Here is a 24,411-nt window from a genome sequence, read left to right on the forward strand (position 1 = left end):
CACTAGACTGTATTTATCTGCTGTGTGCTCTCCCAAACACTACAAGCGTCATCTCTCTCATAACTACGGCCACCATTGTGATGCTCTCCACTTATTTTATACTCAGAGTGCACTCTTTTTATTGACTGCATTGCCAGGTTACCCTCCTACTATTACGTAGATCCATAGGTTGCTCTCCTCCTACTCTGCACACCTACAGATATATCTCCTGCTACTGTCAACATCCAGAGCGCACTGAGATTCCCGTATGCATCAACAGAGTCCCAATATTCCTAGAGAGATCAACAAAGTGCCCCAATATTACTCTAGAGGTCCACAGAGTGCTTTCCAACTACTGTTTATATTCACAGCCTGTTCCACTATTGCCAAAAGCATCCACAAGGTGCTTCCCTATTAGAGCAAACATCCACAGGTTGTTCTGTTACTAACTTCCCCTACAAGATGCCCCACTGTTCTTGTGTACAGCCACAGGTTGTTCTTTTACTGTCTTCTCCAACAAGATCCTGCACTGGTCTGGTGTACAGCCACAGGTTGTTCTTTTACTGTCTTCTCCAACAAGATCCTGAACTGGTCTTGTGGACAGCCACAGGTTGTTCTTTTACTGTCTTCTCCAACAAGATCCTGCACTGGTCTTGTGGACAGCCACAGGTTGTTCTTTTACTGTCTTCCCCTACAAGATGCCCCACTGGTCTTGTGTACAGTCACAAGTTGCTCTGTTACTGTATTCTCCTACAAGATCTTACACTGGTCTTGTCTACAGCTACTGGTTGCTCTGTTACTGTCTTCTCCTACAAGATGTGCTGCTCTGTTACTGTCTTCTTCTACAAGATGCTCCACTGGTCTTGTGTACAGCCACAGGTTGCTCTGTTACTGTCTTCTCTTACAAGATGTGCTGCTGGTCTTGTGTACAGCCCAGGTTGCTCTGTTACTGTCTTCCTCTACAAGATGCCCCCCTGGTCTTGGATACAGCCACAGGTTGCTCTGTTACTGTCGTCTCCTACAAGGCGCTCCACTGGTCTTGTGTACAGCCACAGGTTGCTCTGTTACTGTCGTCTCCTACAAGGCGCTCCACTGGTCTTGTGTACATCCACTGGTAGCTCTGTTACTGTCTTCTCCTACAAGTTCCTGCACTGGTCTTGTGTACAGCCACAGGTTGCCTTGTTACTGTCTTCCCTTACAAGATGCCCTACTGGTCTTGTATACAGCCAAAGGTTGCTCTGTTACTGTCATCCCCTACAAGACGCTCCACTGGTCTTGTGTACAGCCACTGGTTGCTCTGTTATTGTCTTCTCCTACAAGACGTTCCACTGGTCTTGTGTACAGCTACAGGTTGCTCTGTTACTGTTGTCCCCTACAAGACCCTCCACTCGTCTTGTGTACAGCCCAGGTTGCTCTGTTACTGTCTTCTCCTACAAGATCCTGCACTGGTCTTGTGTACAGCCACTGGTTGCTCTGTTATTGTCTTCTCCTACAAGACGTTCCACTGGTCTTGTGTACAGCTACAGGTTTCTTGCCGTTTAAAACCTGCACCCATGTTGTTCTCTCTAAGTGTGGGTTAACAGCAACCTATTTATTTTCACCTTTATCATCCCTTACAGTAGATATGTAAACGTTTAGAGGGCTCTCTAGTGTTTATTCTTAGCACAAGAAATGTGACCAATAAAAGCCTTTCTCTAGAGAGTATTTAATGAGAGTGATTATTGCTTTGAAAGAGGGTAACTGTTCCATTTTCATCAAAAAGTCGTAACATATGTTTTTCATTTAATGCTACATGAGCTGTGTGATAATTATCACACCCCACTGTTTTCGCTTGGCAGATTTCAGCAGATCAAAGCTGCTGAAATTTATTAGGGGAACGGTCCAGAAAAAAAGGAAGCACGTGCAGCTCAGTGTGCAAAAACAATTCTATATCTTATGCCTAATTTCCAGTTGAAAACTTCATAAAGGAGGCATTCAGCATATCAGATAAAAACCTCACATTGAGATAATGCCAGCTTCTTTTGTGGCAAATATCCATCTTATTTCACACAACTTGGAATCAGGGTGAAAATGGGTTCTATAGGAGTTCAACACATAGTCTTTGTTAAAGATTGCTATGACGAAAGCAAGCCTTCAAGAAGTTTTTAGGCATCCAGTGAATAATCCTCCAGGTATTAAATATTACAACCTGGATATAACCTTTCTGTCTGGATAGACAGCATCAGTGTTCCACAAAGCAAGGAGCCAAACCTTAGTGCCTGATGTAAATATGGACAGTAAAAGGTTATCCTTGGGAAAAAGGTTGGTATTCCGCACACCCACTTCTGTGTTCCTGAACCCCATTTAGAGTACTGTGAAGGTGGTGTTCACCACGGAAGAGCTATCATTGGCTTCACCATCAGGCAGATCATCAGGTCGTCGTGATATTGCAGGAAATTATGGCTTTCATGTGAAATTTTCTCTGAATCCTGTGGGGCCCACCCCCATAAATCAATATACCAGCATCAACAGTTAGAGAGAGCCTGCAATGCTGGTGCTAAAGGTTCCTAGTGACTGATTAGGTGTCAACGCTCAAATCCTTATCTTTCTTTTGTAGTGTATTCTGCATCGAGGACAGGCCTCATGCTATGGACCTTTACCATCTGCATTTCAATTAAAATCGCTTATCTTACACATTAACGATTCATTTTTAATATCATCCAAACACCAATGCTAACAAAATCATAACCTGAAAAGTTATTTCTTGAACGTTCAACGTGGTCTTAGCTTTTAAGAAAACTGATTGTTTTTTTGGTTTACCAAAACAATTTGTGTTTGGCTGTGGCTGTGTGATACGTATCACATGACTGCGTATTGTCATTTTAACTGAATTCAATTATCATGTATTTAGTATATCACAGAGATCTCATGTTCTTGTACGCCAGGAGTACATTTTTGCCTTAACATTCTAGTAGCTGTAGTTCTGTATTTCCACATTCAAAGTTACAAGTACCAGAATTCATAGGAAAAACAGGAATGTCTTTTAGGAATAGAACTAAGTTCTATGTACAAACCTAGACTAGGCCTGGGTTCACGGAGTTTGCAGAGTTTTCTGCACTCCGCTCTCCGCTGACCTTGCGGAGTACAGAAAACCATGCTCCACGTAGCGCAGCAGAGTTTTTTTCATTCCCGCGCTTGTTAGGTGCGCGATTGCTGCAAGAGTAAAGAAATAGATGTTTTTTTCTATTTCTTTAGTTTTGTAGCAATCGTGGGTAAATCGCCGCAACCGCGCTTTACTTTAACCATGTTAAGGTAAAACGCGGGTGCGGGGTTTGCTACAAAAGTAAAGAAATAGAAAAAACATCTATTTCTTTACTTTTGCAGCAATTGCGGCACCCGCGATTTACCTATGTTGTCAAGAGGGCTCGGAGATGCCCAGCTTCACATTCATGCTCATGTCACATTGACAACATCCACCTAAAGTTTCTACTTTTGAAGTGAGGTCAGCTCCCACTCTAGTAGCAGCATCACATCGAAAGTCTTTCTTACCTCGAACATTGACTCATTCAGCCTTCGTCTCCGACAAGAACTCTGTATGCTCAGGAGATTGTTTGGAATTCTAAAACTCCCTGATTGACCTCAGCAGTGACAGGCGACTGAGCTTTGTTCTTAGCATTTGTCAACCAGGTTGTGCTATTTAACTTGGTCCTGTGTTTGTTTTTGAGCCGAACATTTTGCTCTTTCTGTACTTGGATAGTAGCATAGTGAATAAGGTAAACTGGCAAAGGTGTAGTAAAGTGAATACTCAGTGGCGATCTGTTTGCATTTCATCTTCCCTACCTCCACCCCAGTTCTTGCTTTACTCCCATCTCCCCTGTCAGTCTGCTTGTATCATTTTTGTGCTTTTGTTCGGCTGCGGGGTGTCCCAGGTGTAGAAAATAAAACACAAAATGGATAGCATGAAGGAAGAAAAGATTAAAAGTAATGGGGTTACCAGTAAGTATTCGTTTCGGTAAATGTTGATATGATGGGGAGGAAAAATGTTGTTGCCAAATTCCAGGCGTTTGCCACATCCACAGACAGAGAAAGTTAATCAGAGGGAAATTTAGGCAGAATGTTAATGTACTGTTTATTACAAATCGCTGATTGTTCAATATCAGTGTGTTTGGTCTTTTAGTCCAGCACATCTGGAGATTTTTGTCCACACTCTGACCATGCTGACGCAGAATATTTGCCATTTCGGTTTTGTAAGAAATGCCATAGTGTCCCTCCCTCCACAGCTTCCTGTCATGATTTGTTTTGTGTACACAGTGGAGGTGTAGAGTGCACGCACCAACCATGCGTGATGTATATGTGCTGTTCTTGCAATTTTCTATCCGAATCTAAGTCCTGCCACTGGTGTTTTGTGTGTTGTATGTCTGGCCTGGCACCCATTTGTCTGACATTGCAGTTTCCACGATACAATGCTGAATATTTGCTTTATTCCAGAGCTCGCAATAGGCAATCAAGAGAGGATTAACTGTGCACTCATTTCGTTAAGGGAGTTTTCTTGTATACCACCCAGTGCCTGCTGGCAGTGTGTTAGAATAGATAGAAAGTGCACTTGGTCCTGTTGAAATGTATTGGTTTGAGGCCACAGATGCCTGATGTACAGTGCCAACTCTCGCATTGCCATATAGTGCCAGCTACTGCCCACCAGTGTCTCGTTCTCCCAAAGCCCATCACTGCCAGCTACTCCTACGGTGGATGGGTGTTAGATTGTACCACGCTGAGCCCACCATTGTGCGTTTTTTCACGCTGCCAACAATGTGAGCGTACCACACTGCACACTACTGTCTGCTCTTCCCAACACTGTTCAACATTGTCAGCTTCTTACACTGCCACTAGCATGTTTAGTACGGATGTTTAGTGGCTAGAGGCACTACATTTCCAGTGGTTATGGGGTGCAGGCGCAACAGTGGAGTATGTGGAAACCTTCAAACGTGCTCTTGATCCCCTTCTGATAGATGGTACTTTCATTTGCAAACTGTCTACTATAGCGACTGGCTGGGGGGGGGGGGGGGGGGAGACAGTCTGCTAGAGAAACATGCAAATTACCAGTCTTGAGTTCTGAATGACGGTGCATCTGAGGGTGGCTGACGTTATTAAACCTATAGTATATCATCAATATATGCATGTGAGCATCTTTGGTTTATACGAGTGATGAAGTTGATGAGAGGGGAAGGATTAATCCATGCCCTTAGTGGATAGTTAAAGTGACTTTTGCTTGTCTGGTTCTTTGAGTCAGAGATTAACAGTTCTCACCCGCGACGGGCTAACACCCATTTTAAGAGTTGGACCCTGAAAAGATGGGCTTCACGCTCCGTGATCTGCTGGTCAACTGGCCCGCCAGACTACAAGCTGCGCTGTCTGACCTGGCATCCATGGTCCACAACCTCACTTGAATGAGAGTTTATTGGTCTCTCTTCACTCATTTTCGTTGAACGATTCAAGAGGGAGCGTCTAATTTTGGAAAGAAAATTAAATGTGCTGTGTTTTGCTATCACTTTGCACCTTTAAACTGTCCGCACTGCTTACATTTATTTCACTGCTCTTGTACCTTGGGAAATGGGAATTTCAACATCACACTACCACGGGGACCCAGGATACCATGGAAGTCTTACATAAAGGGTAGGACACGCCTGCACATTGCTTCCAGAGATAATTTGATGTCTGGACAGGCAGCACATACTCCACGTCTCTTGGCCCCATGAAAACCATATTCACAAAATGTAAAATAGAATCCTTTCTTATGACTCGGCCACAAAGAAAAAGGTAACAAAATATTTCTCTGCTGAGGTGAACAAGTGATTCTTTAAAAAGACTAACTGTAGTTATTTTCAGAAGAACTCTTATGCTTATTGCCACTAAAGCAGAAATGTTTGAGTACATCTTTCAAGAAATGGAGTCCTTGGTAAGTTGCTGAATTCATTTAATGCCCTTACAGGGCGATATAAGTGTCCACTGCCCGCTGTTGCGCCATTCCTGTTGGGTTGCTGCTAGTGTATGTGTACAAAAGTAGCAGTTGTCCCTTTAGAAGACTTGGGCGGCTTTAAAAAAAAAGTTTTCCACTTGGAAATACAAATGCAGGGATAGTGGCCAGCTATGCCTTTCACAGCTAATCACAGGGAGTCACAAATATCAACATTCCAAATAATCATTAGGCAGGTCATTTTGCGATCCACTGCAAATGGAAAATTTGCAATGGAACTTATTAGTTCATATGTCGAAACTCAAATTACATTTCCATTTGACAGCCAGTCAGTAGAGAAATTGCACATCGACTTTTGTACCAAAATGCTTCATATCAATGCAATTTACTTTTGCTACTAGCATACCTGTAACCAACATTTGGTCCTAGGTATAAATGTGGGCCTTCGAATTAACGTTGAAATAGGCCCCTTCCCATCTTCAGCCAGCACTGATGGCGTCAGCATTGCTGACTAAGGGCTCGATTAGGATGGAGGTGAATCCGCATCCTCCGGGCCGGTGGAAGCCACCACTGGCCCGGAGGATGCGGATTCCCTGTAAACACCACCCGACAGATCAGGATAGCGGTAGGATCAGCGGCGGACGGCAGGTCCGTCCGCCGCTGATCCGCGGGGTGTAGCCTGCTATTTGGTGGCGGTGTCTGCAAGACACCGCCAGCCAAATTAGGAAGCATGTGTAAACATGCTTTTCCGTGGCGGTTATTCCGCCGTGGAAAAGCATGTGGACCTTTGCTTCTGGGGGGCCCTTGCGGGACCCCAGGGTGAAGGGGGTGTGGGGGTGCACATGGGGGGTACCTATGGTACCCCCCTGCATTTGCATGCATTTTTAACATTGCGGCGGGTGCTGCTTGAAGCAGTACCTGCCGCAATGTTAAGGATACAGGATGTGGACGCCAGGGTGGCTGTCACATCCTAATTGGCATGGAGGGACCGCTGCTGCCCTTGCAGACGGTCCCTCCACCTCGGGGGTGGCGGACAGACGCTGGTCCGTCCGCCATCCTAATGACCTCCTAAGTTCGGAATACCATTTTATCCCATTTGTGTCTGCATGTGCTATTTAAACAAAGTTGGTTTTACATGGAAAGCCCCACCCATGTCCCTGGTATGCAGGGAGAAACCTTCCAGTATGCCAAGGATACTTGTAATGTTCGGAATGCAAATGCACCTCTTCTCTTTGGCAGCACATTTCCAGTACCTCACTTGTGAGACACGAGTGAGGATCCCACCCTGCAGAAAAATCCAGCAACATGATTGTGATTGAGTGCGCCTACCCTTCACATAGGAGATGAAGGCAGTCATGATGGGGGACAAACACTAACTAAACATTCAGAGGAAGGTACTGCTGCTATCCGCAACCTTTCTCCAGATCCAAGCAGAAAAAGCACTCATCCTTTCAAGGTTTTACTAGTATAACAGAGAGTACTTAAGCTTTCGTAAACGTCAGACCGAGAAACTGCAAAGATTGTCAAATAAGGCAACAATTGGTTTACCCTTCATAAAAAAAACACACCTGTGTATCCTCTGTTCTGAAACCAGTTTACTGGCTTCAGAGGAAGTGTGGAATAGAATTCATAGTCTACAGTACACAAAGTGTACAGGAGGAAGGTCAATCATCAATACTTATTAAAACAAGCATTGGCATAGCCAATAGGTCTTGCCTGTGAGACCATACACGTGTTTAGCCTTGTATCACTTTATCCTGGGAGCTGTGCCACCAGGTATTGAATAGCTATACAGTTACTACACACTGGGTCATACAGTCTGATTCAAGAATATATACTTGCCTCTGCTGCGTGCTTCTTTCTGGGTGGCATTATGATAACGAACACTGGGAAGGATCGTGTGAGGTCGGACGCAATGGGCACAAGAAGCCAATCTATACAACAGGCACATCTCTTTTCCTATGTGATCTTTGAATATCAAATGGCTCTTGCAACAGAAAGTTACTGGCAATGAGGGAAGGATGCCGAATCATGAGGAAAAGGAGGGGTGGTACACTGACTGAGGATATGCCTAGGGGAAGGTGGCTCACTAGTCAATCAAAGGTCAGATCAACATATCCCTTGTAATCTTGTATGGTTTACAAGAAGGGTTACATTAAGGGCCTGATTCCGGTCTGGGTCGGAAAGCTCTCCGACCGAGCCGGATCCTGCCAGACTCAATTCGGTCGGACTCCTATAGAAGTCAATGGAAGCCGGTCGTACGATGCGTACTTGGGCTCCCATTGACTGAATAGGGATGTGTCGCACAAGGGTGCCCCCTTCTGTGGGTACACGTCGGTGCCATTTGCACCGTACATGCCCCCTCCTCTGTGTCCGAGTCGTAAGGCTGTGGGTGATGGGGGTCCGACAAAGGCAGTTTCCCAGACATTTTGCGAGCCGGAAACTTCGGCTCAATCCAGCTGTCCGATGCGTGCATCGTACTGGCTCAGTCGGGAATCGTCTCCATTGCACAGCACGGGTTGGTTACAGACGAGATGTACGGAGCGGTTCGGACCGGACCCGATACGTTCGGTAAATTTTGTGTTGCTCGCATCGTACTCGCTTGCTCACATAGCTGTACGAGTCGGGCGGAGAACACACGTACGACTCGTACTTTTTCTGCCCGGATCGTGTTTGAAGCCCCTCCGAGTGAGATTGGAATCGACCCTTAAATAGGAACATAAAAATGAAAGCTAGATATCATGTGCTGGAAAAAAATACATGAGCACAACCTGATTTCCTAACGTCCCATTTTGTGCCTGTAGTTTCTTTTAATCAGAGAACAGGAGGGACGAAGCTGGAGGGGATTACCCCATCCACATGGATTTCTCAAAACTCGCACACATGATAGAAATAGAAAAAGAAAGGGAAGACCTGTGCCTGAATAGACCACAGATAAGTATTGCGGGTTGTATTTTCAATTTTATTTAAAATACGTGGAGCCTCAAAAAGTCCTGACTCCGACGCTGGGCTTCTAATAAGGTGCGATTGGGAATTATAAAAGCCTGGCCAAAGGTGTTAGCTAACTTACTGTGTCATTTCTGACCAAAACCAATTACTGGGCAGGGGGCTTGGAGAGGGCACCCAAACCACAAACGGTCACAGGGATTTCACTTGGTGCCATCTGAGTCAGGGCACAGAGAAAGAGAGGCCATGGGTCGATATTGTGGAAGGGACAAGGGTTGTTCAACAGTGACACCACAATCCCACAAGAATGTGCTGTGCTTTCGGCAAGAGTAATGTCATGTCAATGGCTTGCAGCTCTCAAGGCCCTGTCACCTTCATCTCCCACCCCCTCTGAAAAGGTTTAGGGGCAAACCAACCACCAGTCAACGATAGGTATCTAAAATGGATGCCTAGGCTCAGCTTGTATGTCTTCACATACCAGAGTTTTGCTTGGGAACATTTAAATGAGAAAGTAGAGGAGAGAGAGTGTGACAGAGAGAGACAGAGAGAAAATTCTTAGGAGGGAGCAAAAAAGAGGGAGGAGGAGGAGAGAGGGAGGACATAGAAAGTCAGTCAGTCAAATAATCTTTATTTCGATCGTAGATCATAAAAGATGCATAGTAACCATCCAAATCATTACTTAAAAACACTATCCGATGACACTAATAATAAATACAAGTATAACATTTTTAAAAACTGTACAGCATTAAAAACACATAGATACCGTTCATAAGTCGTTTCCACCGGTAAGAATTTTTTCTACAGATAAGATCTTCTCCTTTGCCACATGGCATCAATAAAGCGTGAAACTGAGAATACAACTGGGGTAGAAGTATTACTCTTAAGTATTCTGAGGGTCTCTTTATAATGTCTAAATCCCAAGTTTTTGCAAAGTTGGAAAAGCCAGCATTGCTGTATGGTTTTATAAGTCGGGCAAAAAAAGAAAACGTGGGACTCAGATTCTTCTTTGGCCCCACACGCTGGATATTCTACTGTTTTAATGGGCGACCATTTGTTGGAGAAGACCCTAACCGGGAGTGTTCCATATCTAAATTGTAGATAATATTTCCTTGCTGTGGAAGGTAAAATTTCATCTAAGAATGGTTCGACTATATAAGCGCCTTTTAAATAAAAAAACTGAGCTGTGAGTGGACCCAGAGAAGAATTACCAAGGATGGCCTCTAGTCTATTTCTGCAATCCAGCTTAACCAATTCAGCATGCGAATACTAGGCGCAGACAGCGGCAGGATTAGACCACAGGCCAGGCAAGTCTAGTCTTGCACACTCCTTTTTTATGAAGGCAAACCAATGTATTTTCTCCGACACAGGGAGGGCTAATAGCTCTTCCAAGGCTGATCTAAAATGGATTAATTCAGGAGTCACCCACACCCTACGCCAGTAAATTATAGGGCGAAGGGCAACTTCCTCTTCTAAAGGTCTAATACCGAGGTCTATTCTCAATGGGGTGAGGGGGTACAGGGTGGGAGAGCCAACAAGGATCTTAGGAATTGATTTTCCTTCTTACTAATACCACAGATGACCCCACAGTTCAGCTCCGTATAGGATTTCTCCCCTAGCTTGGGCTTTATGAATTTCAATAATCAATGCAACTGGCTTGGTTTTGGACTCTCGGTGAAATTTTAGAATACCACCCGTAATCTGGACTAGTCTAAGTTTGGCCTTTGCCAATTGGGGGGCCCAGTCCATTTTGTCCGTAAGAGGGATACTCAGGTAATCAAAAACAGTGACCCTGTCCAAAGCTACGCCATTCAAAGAGGGATTGGGACATCTGGTCTTCGTTGGATTACAGACCATGAACTTTGTTTTTTGTGTATTAATCTCCAACCCCCTTATAGGACAAAAATTCGCACGGAGGGACTGCCACTGCCCCTGCGGACGGTCCCTCCTCCTCTGGGGTGGAGGACGGACGCAGGTCCGTCCGCCATCCTAATAGGGCCCTATGTGCCATCTAAGACTCAGCTAAACATTCCAATAGGCCCAAAAAATATTTAAAATTATACATGTGGATGATGGTCACTGTATGCACTTTACTCAATGTAGTGGGCCATGTTAGATACATTATTTACATCACAGACTAGCCATTTCCTATTCAGGAAGACTTGCCACTGTAGACACTCATTCAGCTGGTCCGTCTACGCATCAGGACTTCACCACACTCTAGCAATAGGACGGGACCTTCTTCGGTGCTCTCACTTTATAGCAGATGCACCATCCTCATTTTGCAAACTAATTTGGGAAGCCTCTCTGGCCAACATAAGGTCAGTGATCGCTCCACTGTAAGTAAATTGCTCTCACTACCTTGAGCATACAACAGGGTATCAGAGAATACTGTGCCAATACAGGGTCCCGCATATCAGCAAGTACATAGCCTATACACATCACCATACTCCTACCACCGCAAAGTGGCAAAATAGAGAATGCTGAAGTAGGTACAATTCACAAAACACCTAAATAATTAATACATTATTTAAATTAATTCTGTTTAGCACCTTGGTGGAAGTGGGACTAATCTGGCTATTTCCAGTAATCTGCCTAAATGTAAATAGCAATTGCAATTAAGGTATAACAAAAACACAGCAGAAGTCTGGCAGGCGCATACATACATGCGCTGACTCTTCATTATCTGGTATCAGGTCTCCTGTTGGAGAGCTACATGCATGCCTACATACCATGGTTTCATGCTGCTTTATGCATTCATGGTTTCTGGCCATTACTGCTGCAACCTTTACCCACTACTGCATGCAGCTTCAGTGTGGTCACCCAATTTTATTTATTGACCCTTAATAATATACTATAAACAGTGACAAATGCTTACAAGCACCATGCAAACAGAGGAAGACCAAAAAATGTAGTTTGTGGGGTCGACTACAACCCAGGAGAAGGAACCATGAGAAGCCTGAGGAGGAGAGTGAATGGTCATGGTACTTTGGGTGCAGGGTTCATTGAGTGTGACTAGATGGAACAACTCGGCCTTCAGCTACAGTTAAAAAACCATTGGAGTAGTCTTTGCACCTTAGAGCTACAACAGACAAGACATTATTAGGTACTTGTGGCCAACAGCAGTCAAAGTGGATAGTGAACACTGAGAACTGCATTCCTACATTTTTATATACCAAGCAGCTACAAGACTTTTAAAAAAATGATCTCCTAAAAGGTTAATCTTCTTCTTGACCAGCCCAAGGATAAAGGAGAAAGACACAGAACCTCCACTATTGTGATCCATGGGAAGACAACAGCTGAAGAAGGACTAAGGAGCCCATGCATGACTGGATGAACTATTTCCAATGGCGCAACGTTCTGTTTAAAAACATTTTAAGGTGTTAAATAGATAAGTTAGTCAGGCTTCCAGGTATATGACTGCAGTTTTAAACTCACTTTTATATAGGCATTATGTCAATAAAAATACACACAAAATAATTCAATTTACCAGGTGAAAGCAGCTGTTTTAAATTGTGGCTATCTATACTTCCCACAGATATAACTGTATTATGCAGGTCCCAGATTATAATAGCTATGTCAAATCTCACTGGGTTGATCCAGTGCAGACATTCAGGTAGAGCTCACTCACAGTGCTCCCCGGGAAGGAAACCTGTGTGTAGAGTCTGCCTCAAGCTGGCAATTTAGCGAGAAGCAGCCACACACACTCTTCCCTGCTATGGCCTTGCTCTCACACACTGTCCACTGGCAGTCTGAGGGCCTGATTATGAGTTTGGTGGTCTTACCGCTATACTGCAATGGTTATAGTCCCACAAAGTCCGCCGAAACGGCGGTCTCCCAGCCACCGTATTAAGATGTCACAGCTGGCCCAGCTTTGGTGTTTTTGACGGAGGAGAATATGTTTTCATATGTGCTTATGTGCTGATGCCGGTGTGTATATTTTGACTGCAAAAGTGTTAAATGTACACATATCCATGACACATGAAAAATACCTACTACGAGTACTTTCCCATTGGTGGAGTATGTACTATATGTACCCCATCCAGTCAATGGGTAAATAGTGCAAAATGGATTCACCTGGATTTCAGTGTCACTTTCTACGGGGTCAAGATACTGCTGTAAAGAGCTACCCTGGAGGAAACGATTCACATTGGAGACTGAAGGGAAGAAAAGGAAATGGGTGAATATGCACTCCAATTCCTTTGATTTCACAGACTTGAAGCAAACGGTCTTCCCGCCAGGTCAGCTCGACGGAAAGCCAGATCATAATTAGGACAGCGGTGAACTTGTCTGTACCTCCCTGTGACAGCTGCTTTTCCCCTACCACCGCCGCGGCAGCCTGCAAATGGCTGGGTGCATCAGCGGGACTCCGGCGATCTTTCCTTCAACAGACTGCCAAAATCGTAATTCAGTGGGTGGATCGCCAACTGTGCAGCAGGGAAGCCAACGCCTCTTCGACAGTGGTTCCCAATAACGCAATGCAATTATCATTAAGGTAGTTACATTGCACTGTCCCATACAGTGAGGGAAAGTACATCTGTACATTCCTCACTGCATGGAATGAGGAATACTTGTGCTGAAGTACATTCTACCTGCTTTCTTGATTTTTTAGGCACATGCACTGCCTTGGAAAAAAACCTGCTGTATGTACTTTCGGAGCTTCAGCCCGACCATTTGTTTGCCATTGGCTGGCTCCATTGTTGCTCTCCCATTCTTTCTCTCCATTTGTCCTTGGCATGCATTTTTCATGCCTCTTCCACTGTTCACTCCTCCCTGGGAGCATGGACCAAGTACACAATCCCTCTACTATCCCTCATTCTATTACCAATGTAAGAACTTATTTCTTCTTTGTTTACCAGCCCTACTCAGGAGTTCTGGTGCTTTCATTCAGTTCAGTGTTACAGATAAAATGGTCCTAGACGCTAGCTCCAAATACAGTTATTGGTACTTTGTTACACAATTCAATTCAGTTTTCATTCCACATGCGATTGAAAATCCTGTCATGAATATCATATATAATAACGAGTTCATTCAGTTCAGAGCACTGTTTATTTATTTTTACATTATTCCGTCTCACTTTTAATTTGCTGAATCCGGTTTTGACTGCGCATGGGGAAGGGTGGGGACATAGGTCATGGAGGTGGTCTGATTTCGCAATGGGAGTGTGTCACGCAATTACAACTTTGTGCTGGTAGCATAAGTTTGTTGTTTCATCGCGCACCGCGTGGCTACGCTACCATGAAGTCCTGTAGGGTGTAGTTTTCTGCTGCTAGTTGATTCACTTCTCTACATTATTTGCTATTCTTTACGGCAAGCAGTGACTGCGAGGTAATGCGGGAGCTGATAATATCGACAGTGAATGTGCTTCGTTATCTGAAAACAGAGTTACATTTGCAGTGCAATGCAGTATCTGGCCGGCTGCAACTGCAGTGAAGGCTTTATTATTATTAGGCGATGTTTGCACGCTCCTGCCACTGTGCGGCGCAAATGGTGAATTTCTTGCTTTAACTTGGGGGTAGGCAGATGTAAAGTGAGGCTGAAATGTGCAGAATATTTCAAAGTATTGAATCCAATTACTATGGATTAAAAAAAGAAAATAATTTGCCCATCTTTGCCCACCCATTACTGCCAAGATCACAGTTCCTGTACTTTATTTTACATTTCAACTTCTTTTGCCAGTAAACACACTGAAACATCGGCCAACTCGGTGTCTGACAAGCATGTCCATGGTGATCTCGTTCTATATGTAGATGTACTCCAATTTGGGAAGTTCTTTGTGAGTAAGACGAAGGGGCAGATTTACTTGATTCTTGAAGAATGCATGCGACAGCTGCAAATGCTGCGCTGTATGAGAAGGAGAGAGCAGGAGAGTGGCATATTTGCAGAAATATGGTACTCACCTCCCCTCTCCCTAGTGCCATTAGAGAAATATCCTGCGGTGCACCACGAACAAACCCTTGCACCATAGTGCAAGGGTGTCTCCGTGAATCTAGCATAGGTTTTGTACTAGAAGGGAATGCTTACAGTACAAAATACAATGCTTAGACTACCTTGAAACCTTTTCCCACTTTGTATGTGTGCTGTACAGTGCAGCACACATACAAAGTTGAAAAAGAAAGGATATTAGCAAAAAAAGATTTTCTGTCAATTTACGTCACTTTTGTGACACAAACAGGATGCTAAAAACTAGTGAATATATATCCCACAGTGTTCTAAATTAATTATGGAAATTAACCTGGATACAATTAAGGTTTTATCGATGCCAGTTTAGAAGGTTCAAATGCTTTCAGGTTCAATACCAACCTAGATGCTTTGTGTTAGAGACATTGCATCCAGCCCTAGTGTGCGCATCATCAGGGTACTCTCCCCTTAATACATACATACCAGGATATTCTGCAATTAATGGATGCATCCTCAGTGTGATTTTCAACTATCATCAAAACTATGCTTATTCTATACAGTCTCAGATTTTTTTCCTAGTGGTATATATTCAACCCCAACCTTATCTTCAGTTAGTGCATGCAACCACTTGGTGCCCTCCACTTATTGTTGATGCTGCTTTCAGGGTGCTGGCTGCTTCTTTATGGTGCTTTTCATTATTGCTGATGTCCTCAATATGCTTTGCTGCTACTTTTGCATTTCAGATCTAATCCTTTGCATTGTAAAGATATGTAGTAGATAAATCATACCCACTCAAGACAATCAGTGGAATGCTGTAGTTTAAGTCACTAAATCAAGTATTTTTGAGCAGCAAAAGGGGCATTATTTGTCCATTTTTATATGACATCGCTCTTTAGGGCCATTAACATGCGCGCTACGGAATCTCTTTAGCAGGTTATATTTAGGCTCATGATGAGTGAGTAGCAGGATGTTATTGGTAGTTTTGTTTGAAAGTAATGAGGTGATAACTGATAACTTGCTTCAACTGATTTTGTGGCTTGGCAGGTGGTGGCTCTGGGATTGTGTCTTGGTGAAAAGTCTTACCTGAAGAGCAGCTGGAACCTCTTGGACGGGATGCTGGTCCTCATTTCTGTTATTGATATTTTGGTGTCAATGGTTTCCGACAGTGGCACCAAAATCCTGGGCATGTTAAGGGTTTTGCGTCTACTACGAACTCTCCGACCTTTAAGGTACGTGAAATATTTCTGTACAAATTACCTTTTTTATTGACACAATGACCACATTTGCTTGGATAATTTCTTCCTTTACGTTTCTCAATTAACATTCTTTATTATCCTCTTTGGGACATGGCCTCAAATCATTCGTTCATAGTGTGAGTAAATCTACTAAGAGACAGGGGTAGGTCAGCTTGTAGGTACCATGGATGACATGTTTGGATACTACCTGAGCAGAAACAAAGTCACTGTCGACTTACAGCAATTGTGACCAAACAAAAAGTCACACACATTAAAATGTAGGATTTTCATGGAAAAAATACATGGTATTCTGGTTTTAAAGTTGGCAAAATGTAGCTACTAGACAAAAGGCCAGATGTTTCATTATTGTGGTCGCAATTTGTGATCAGTTTTAAATGTTGTGAACCAACCTATGTATTAATAGGTTGGTTGGTAAAATGTTAAATAGAAGTAGGTCACTATCCTACCTCCCAAATTAATAGTTATTACTTAGGTTGCAAATTGTAACTGAGTCTGATTGGATACAATAAAGAAATGGTGGCCTGAAAGGGTCAGTAGGCCACCATGTCTGTGATTGCATTTAAATGAAGCTTCTTTTTTTAAGCAGCACAATTTCCAACGGGGATCCATTCCCTTTTCCGGAATGAGTTACCATCCCAACTTTCTAATGGTCTGCTACCTGAATTACACTTGCAAACCAATTATATGTTCAGTATCGAATTGCAATTTGGAAGAAAACGCCCTTAACATTCCCCTTCCAAATTGCGATTCCAAATCCATTTACCGATCTGGAAAAAATATTCGGAGTCACTAAATGGGTTAACTATGTATTAGAAAAAGGGTTTTAGCACTCACAACCCCTCTAATTTACCATGTTAAAACCCTTCATACATCTGGCCCTCACTTCTCAAAAACAAAAAGAACGAACTATGGGGGTCATTAGGATGGCAGACGGACCTGAGAGCTTAGAAAAGCGGCGGACAGTCTTCACGTCCGCAGATGACCCCCCTGCCATCCTAATCTGGCGGGGGGGTCTTTGCAATCACCACAGCGGTAAATCCGCATCCTCCGGGCCGGCGGTGGCTTCCGCCGGCCCGGAGGATGCGGATTCACCGCAATCCTAATCGGCCCCTTAGTTGCTAAAATATTTCGAATCTAAAAGTTCCTAAGAATTGTCCGGGGATCAGGAAGTCTAATTTTCCCAAACATATCAGTAGTTTAGGCTGTTGCTGCAAAAAGAGGGGATTGGTTTTAGGACTAGAAATTCTAGGAGTAAAGCAGCTTAAATCATTGTTAAAGTGAGATTGTGAGTCTTTTGCAAAAAGTGACAGGATGACGTTATGGTTTGGCCAAATACAGTTTCTGCAAAACTGGTGCTATGTGAAACATTTTCCAGATCTTGGTATTAGTTAGGGGTGGAATGGAATATTTCGCCCATCCCTAGTATTAGTCAAGCTCTGGCAATTTGGACTGTCCAATCCTTAGACTGCTATACAGCCGTAATATTCATGCACAGTTGCAGGCATCTCGTCTCGGCAGGAGCTGCTAACAAGCATTACTGTGTAAATCGAGAAGCATTGCAGCTTCTAATGTGCAGCCTGAGGATTCACCTTGGTCTTTCTAGTAGTATCGGCAGGGCCATGTTTACGCTCTCCTAGCTATGAAGTGTAATTTTGTAATTTTATGAACTATCAATACATGTTTTATTTTAACTGGTGACTTTTTTCAGGAATAGGGAAAGGTAAGCAGCGGTGCCAGGAGCGTCGCCCCACTGGCTGAGCCAGCATGTGTGGGGAGGGGAGGGGCAGGGCGGGGCGTGCCAGGCCAGGCCACTTCTAGGTGCTCATGTCTGTTTGGCTGGCCGCCTTATGCCGGCAAAACAAACATGCTCAGTTAGGCTTCTCCAACTCAGATGTATTGAACAGCTGGGTGGGAGAAACAGCACAGACTCCCTGTGCCTGAGCGGAACATCAAACCAGCCCGCTCAGGCCAATCTCAGCAATGCTCTCATAGCATGTGAGCTGCAGAAGGATTGCACAGGGAGTCTGTGATGCTGTCCCTGTGTATTCTGGGAACAGGGAGAAAGTTAACACAGAGGTGCAAGGAGCGAGGCGGGCAGAAGCTTCTGGTAAGTTTTTTGTTAAATTATTAACCACTCCCCTGCTCCCCATTCTTGCGCCCCCTTCACCTGCCTCACCAACTCTTGATTGTGTCGGCCGCCACTGAAGGTAAGTAATGTTTTTTTAGCTGACAACACTGTGAAGTATAGCTAAGTATCATCACAATGCACACTGAGGCATCTAGTCCTCTATGTACAGAATGATTTATGTGAATGACAATATTGGACCTTACGTAATTGCTAAGGCTTGGTAGACGTACGTTAAACAGAAGGAACCGTGTCCACAGAGGAGATCAGGACTTTAATTAGGAACCTATTATTAGGTAGTGTCAAAAGCCTCTATAAGAGCAGGATAAATAGGGAATCATGTCCCAGCACACCCAATCCCTTCGGACTGTCAGCAGTGATCCCCAGGCTGGTTGTTTATGTGCTGTACTCAGTTCAGATGTTGCACCTAAAGCTTTGGACTACAGATAGCTTTCTGCAGTGTGGGAACACAAATAGATTGTTGCACATCCCTCTATTATTTTGCACAGGAAAAGTATGTTTTTGATAGATACGGTGAAAGTCTGCCAAATCTTGCTGGAAGTTATCTTAAAGTGATTGTTCTTATATCATGTTACAGACAGTATTGCTGAATTGCAATGTGTGAGTAAATGGAGAGGATTTATATAGCGCACTTCTACCCAGAGGCCTCGTAGTGCTGTATTCATACTGCTGTGGAACCCATCCTAATTTTCCTGTGAAATGCCCACTCCTGGGCACCCCCAAGGTGAAGCCAGGCATCCTCAGCGCTGCTGGGGCTGTTGTGGAGATTAAGCAAGCTATTGCCCAGAGTCACAGAGTGGGACCCATGATTAGACTAGGCACCGAGGCAAGAATTATCAGGTCCAGGGAAATTGAATCCAAGAGCCACCGAGGCGGGAATTGAACCCTGGTCCCGGGCCAGACCTCTGCATCAGGGTCTGCCCCGCTCTAACCATTGAGCCACTCTTCTCCACCGCTTCTAAGTGGTAAGTTCTATAAATAGTTCTAAGTGTTATGGCCAACTCTTGCGTCCTTGAGCAATCTTCCTTACTAAAAGTTTTAAATCTCAATGAAACGTCAATGAAACAAGAACCGTAATTGCTGGCCTGTCATAGCAAAGATTCACAAGGTACTATTGTCAATATGCATGTATGAATACTAGGCGCTCAACATATGTCCTGGTTGTGGGTGGGGTCGATAGTCTGTCACCAAATATACTCCTGCAATGACAGCGACTGTCTTGATTGGACAGTCAGTGAATTAGCAACAAGTTACCATTCCTCCCCACAGCATCTTCCTCACGATTAGACAGGCCAGAGCATCGTGTAATTGAGTAAGGGTTCAAGTGGACAATAAATCGAGTGATTGAAGCCCCTTACTGCAGCCAGCGACTGCCCAGGCCATTCGATTGTGTACTACACTGGTCATATTTATTCAAAACATAATAAAACCAAAAACACTTGTTATCTCTAAAAGTGGAAATCGTTGCAGCTTTATCACACAAAATCAAATCAAAATGATTCCTATGTTCGGCATCATCATCCTGCTCACATTCACACATATTAAAAGTGAGTGGGCTTGTTGCTTGCACACCTGCTCGCGCAGCACTCGGGCGAGGGTCCTACAAAACAGTAACAGTGGGAATGGAAGAGGGAGGCCAAGATGGCGCCGACCTTAATAGCGCAATCCTTCTTGTGATACCAGCTCGCGGTCACGTGCCGTTTCGTGATGCCCTTCCATCAACCCAGGAACCTGGTAGACCCTCACGAGAGAGGAAGAGGTGGCAAGCTGCTGTGGAACCCATCCTAATTTTCCTGTGAAATGCCCACTCCTGGGCACCCCCAAGGTGAAGCCAGGCATCCTCAGCGCTGCTGGGGCTGTTGTGGAGATTAAGCAAGCTATTGCCCAGAGTCACAGAGTGGGACCCATGATTAGACTAGGCACCGAGGCAAGAATTATCAGGTCCAGGGAAATTGAATCCAAGAGCCACCGAGGCGGGAATTGAACCCTGGTCCCGGGCCAGACCTCTGCATCAGGGTCTGCCCCGCTCTAACCATTGAGCCACTCTTCTCCACCGCTTCTAAGTGGTAAGTTCTATAAATAGTTCTAAGTGTTATGGCCAACTCTTGCGTCCTTGAGCAATCTTCCTTACTAAAAGTTTTAAATCTCAATGAAACGTCAATGAAACAAGAACCGTAATTGCTGGCCTGTCATAGCAAAGATTCACAAGGTACTATTGTCAATATGCATGTATGAATACTAGGCGCTCAACATATGTCCTGGTTGTGGGTGGGGTCGATAGTCTGTCACCAAATATACTCCTGCAATGACAGCGACTGTCTTGATTGGACAGTCAGTGAATTAGCAACAAGTTACCATTCCTCCCCACAGCATCTTCCTCACGATTAGACAGGCCAGAGCATCGTGTAATTGAGTAAGGGTTCAAGTGGACAATAAATCGAGTGATTGAAGCCCCTTACTGCAGCCAGCGACTGCCCAGGCCATTCGATTGTGTACTACACTGGTCATATTTATTCAAAACATAATAAAACCAAAAACACTTGTTATCTCTAAAAGTGGAAATCGTTGCAGCTTTATCACACAAAATCAAATCAAAATGATTCCTATGTTCGGCATCATCATCCTGCTCACATTCACACATATTAAAAGTGAGTGGGCTTGTTGCTTGCACACCTGCTCGCGCAGCACTCGGGCGAGGGTCCTACAAAACAGTAACAGTGGGAATGGAAGAGGGAGGCCAAGATGGCGCCGACCTTAATAGCGCAATCCTTCTTGTGATACCAGCTCGCGGTCACGTGCCGTTTCGTGATGCCCTTCCATCAACCCAGGAACCTGGTAGACCCTCACGAGAGAGGAAGAGGTGGCAAGCTGGCTGGAAGGGGCACCCGCATGATCGCCTGTCCCGACTCCCAGAACGCCAACGGGGAGGAATAGGGGGCATATTACCAAGCAATAGCGATAATTATCGCTATTGCTTGGTTAGAGACAAAAATTTACCGCTGAGCTGCGGCGATTTTTATCGCAGATAAACCTTGGTATTACCAAGGTTTAACGCAAATGCAATAAAAATCGGCCGCAAAGCATGAATATCGCTGAAAAGTCAGCGATATTCATGCATTACCGAGCTTATGCTCTTAGTCATGTTATCCACCTCCCATTGGATAACATGGCTAAGAACTGCTCAGGGCAGGTGTTAGCTTTTGGAGATATTCGCGCTTAGCGCGAATATCTCCAAAGGTTGGTAATAGGAGATAGCAATGTTAGCGACTGTTTCCAGTCGCTAACATCTTGGCACGCCCACTTTGCATTTCATTAGTGATAAATATCACTGACATGCAAAGTGGGGCCCAAGATGGTCGCTATCTCCTACTAGCTGTCGCTAACTGGTGTTAGCGACAGCTAGGTAATAGGGAGATAATTTTATCTCCGCTTTCTTGGCTTTTAAAGCCAAAAAAGCGGAGATAAACCCCCTTGATAATATGCCCCTAGGATCCTTGGGTGATCTCGTCTTACTCCTGAGCAGGGTGGGCTCTTTCAACCTAGAGTTTTCCTAGCTACATATTCATTTTGTTTAATATAGCTACTAAACCAGACTATTTTTCTGTTTCAAAACTCGTATTTATCAGTTCCATGTGAAACAATAGTTTGGTCTCTGCACTGTACAGGAGGAAAGTAGCAGAAGATGCTTTTCAGCAGTGACACTTCAGTGCTTCTGTTTGGGTATGTGGTGAGGATGCCTGAAAGTCATGCTTCCTTTTTTTTCTAAAAGCTCCTTCCTCTTCTACAGTCATCTTTCCTGTGGAGTTTCTAATTTACGTCTGCATATTTCCATACTTCATCTATGTTTTAATGGGACACGCCCACAGCATTGATTGATACTCAGGGGCATATTATCAAGCACAGAGTTAAAAATTATCGCCGGTTTAGCGGCAGAAAACTGGGCTTAATAATATGCCCTTGAGAATTCCAATAGAAGCCCATGTTCACACAAGAACATGGACTTCTATTGGCATTCTCCAGGGCATATTATCAAGCCCATTATCGCCGATTTAGCAGCAGTTTTCTGCCGCTAAACCGGCGATACTTTTTAACGCTGTGCTTGATAATATGCCCCTCAGTTTCTTCCACTTACAAGTAAAGAGGAACTAATTATAAAGTGGGCACGCGGAGTCAGCTGACAACCATTATGAATAATTTTGTATCTAGATTTGACATTCCCGGCCATTTAATAGCGTTCTTGTGAAAGGTGTTTCTTGTATGGCCACTAAGTATGCAATAAACAACTGTCCACATGCTCTGTCTGTCTCTTTGCTTTTAAAGTGTGCCTTTTTACATATGAATCTCCTATTTTTCTAATAGGGTTATTAGCCGAGCACAAGGGCTAAAGCTGGTTGTGGAAACTCTTATGTCCTCCCTCAAACCTATCGGTAACATCGTGGTAATATGCTGTGCCTTCTTCATTATATTTGGAATTCTTGGTGTCCAGGTATGTGACATGGATATATACAAACACACAGACACACATATTTCTTTCCTTGGAGTGTTAAAATGTACGACCTATTTGTATCTATTTTTTCTTTGGAACTGACATGGTGGTAATTTAACTAGTCAGTAGAGCACGGTAAGAGAACACAGAAGCAAGCATAGAAGGAGACACTTTGCCAATGATTCAAAAACACTGACATCAAGGGTAGGCCATGAAAGGAAAAACCCTCAGAGAGCAGTGGAGACCTCCCTCACAAATGGATACTGAAAGTTAGGATCAGCCAGTGTCCTCCGCTGCAAGAATGCCCAGAGAGAAGCTCACAAAACAGCCCCACCAGGTAGTAGTCAAGGGCCCCCTACCACACAACTCACAGATAGTCAACTGAAATGCACTACAATGACAGAATACAGCACCATGTGGGCCACCTCTACTACCAGTGACCAACCAATGACACTGGCCTTGAAGCATTATATAACCAGACAGGCTTCAGCCAGCAGGATGCCAGGCAGCACTTTAGAAGAAACTGGCACTACACAAAGAGCTAAATGTGACATTGCCATACAATTCTGGCTAAAAAAATAATAAAACATTCCGAAAGGCCACATGGAGTGACACCTGCAATCCATTCTGTGTCCATATGCAAAACAGCCTAATGGTGACACAACCGATGGTGAGTACTACCTGAAAAGATGGTCACTGAAGAAGTGTCTCACTCAGCGGAAACCCCGAGTTAGCCATGGGTCTGCATTTCAGTTCTTGGAGGTTGAGGTCATCCAAGTTGTCTGCATCAGCATAGTCCATCGCACTCAGCTTTGTGAGGGCATTGCAGGTGTGGAGTGGCGTAGGTGGGATTAGTTGTGCTTTTGTGCCTCATTCAGATGAGTGCCACAAGGAATTAATGATAAAATGACAGACGAGTCCGCTTATACGTCATTTTAGTATAATATGTGATCTGCCCTTTTTGCTATGTATGTTTGTGCAAGTTGTATTCTTGCTTTTATCAGAATTGAGCAACATTTTGTATCATTATCCTTTGTGTGTTGTGGCAGTTGTTTTTAAATTACACCATGGATGTTTGTGTTTGGATGTGGGGTTGTCGAACCTGTCTTTTGTGGGCTTTATGCTTTGCTGGAGTCGTTGGGAGATTCAGGTTATCACGGCACTTTGGGGCAGTTATTTTGTTGCTTTATGGCTGGCAGCAGGCGGATCTGGAAGAAGCAGCTCTGCATGCATTCGCATTTGGGTAAATTGTGTAACTTGCTGCCTTTTCGTGGCTGCAAAGGCGAGCCATGTCTAGTGGTGCGTTGTTTCTTGTCTTGTTCCAATCCTCTCTGGTGAATGGATGCAGAGCTCAACTGCAAATCACCCTCAGACCCGTTAAGAACCGTTACCACCCTCGTCTCCATAAATATATGTTGAATAGATGGATGCAAAGAGGAGCAGAGATCTGACCTAGCATAAAGTCACTCACTTGGACCAACTCTAACAAGAGGAACTTCTAAATCTGAGAGAAGATGCTACAGACAGTTCAGTGGTATGCTTCCAGACTTTGCAAAGCCCAGAGAATGTTATTCTGACTGCAAACAATAGAGTCACAAATAAAGGCTAGTAGTTGCAAAACATACCCACATGAACCTAGCCAAAACGGGTGAAAGGTCATATGTGCTGGTTCATGCACTTAAAATGGTGGCAGAGAAGATGGGTTAGTGATGAAGCAAGCATATTAATTAGCAACGTTCATAATTATCAT

General features: G+C 44.1%; 1 protein-coding gene across 1 annotated transcript in view; it reads left to right on the forward strand.

Moving 5' to 3' along the window:
* The window catches only part of CACNA1G (calcium voltage-gated channel subunit alpha1 G), a 787,437-nt gene that overhangs the window by 496,532 nt on the left and 266,494 nt on the right, over positions 1-24,411 (forward strand). The window contains exons 20-21 of the mRNA XM_086930846.1: positions 15,818-16,002; positions 22,535-22,661. Of these exons, the coding sequence (XP_086786972.1) occupies positions 15,818-16,002; positions 22,535-22,661 (312 nt within the window). The remainder of the gene's footprint in view (positions 1-15,817; positions 16,003-22,534; positions 22,662-24,411) is intronic.

The sequence above is a fragment of the Lissotriton vulgaris genome, chromosome 7, assembly GCF_964263255.1.
Source record: "Lissotriton vulgaris chromosome 7, aLisVul1.2, whole genome shotgun sequence".
In the NCBI taxonomy this organism is placed as follows: Eukaryota; Metazoa; Chordata; class Amphibia; order Caudata; family Salamandridae; genus Lissotriton; species Lissotriton vulgaris.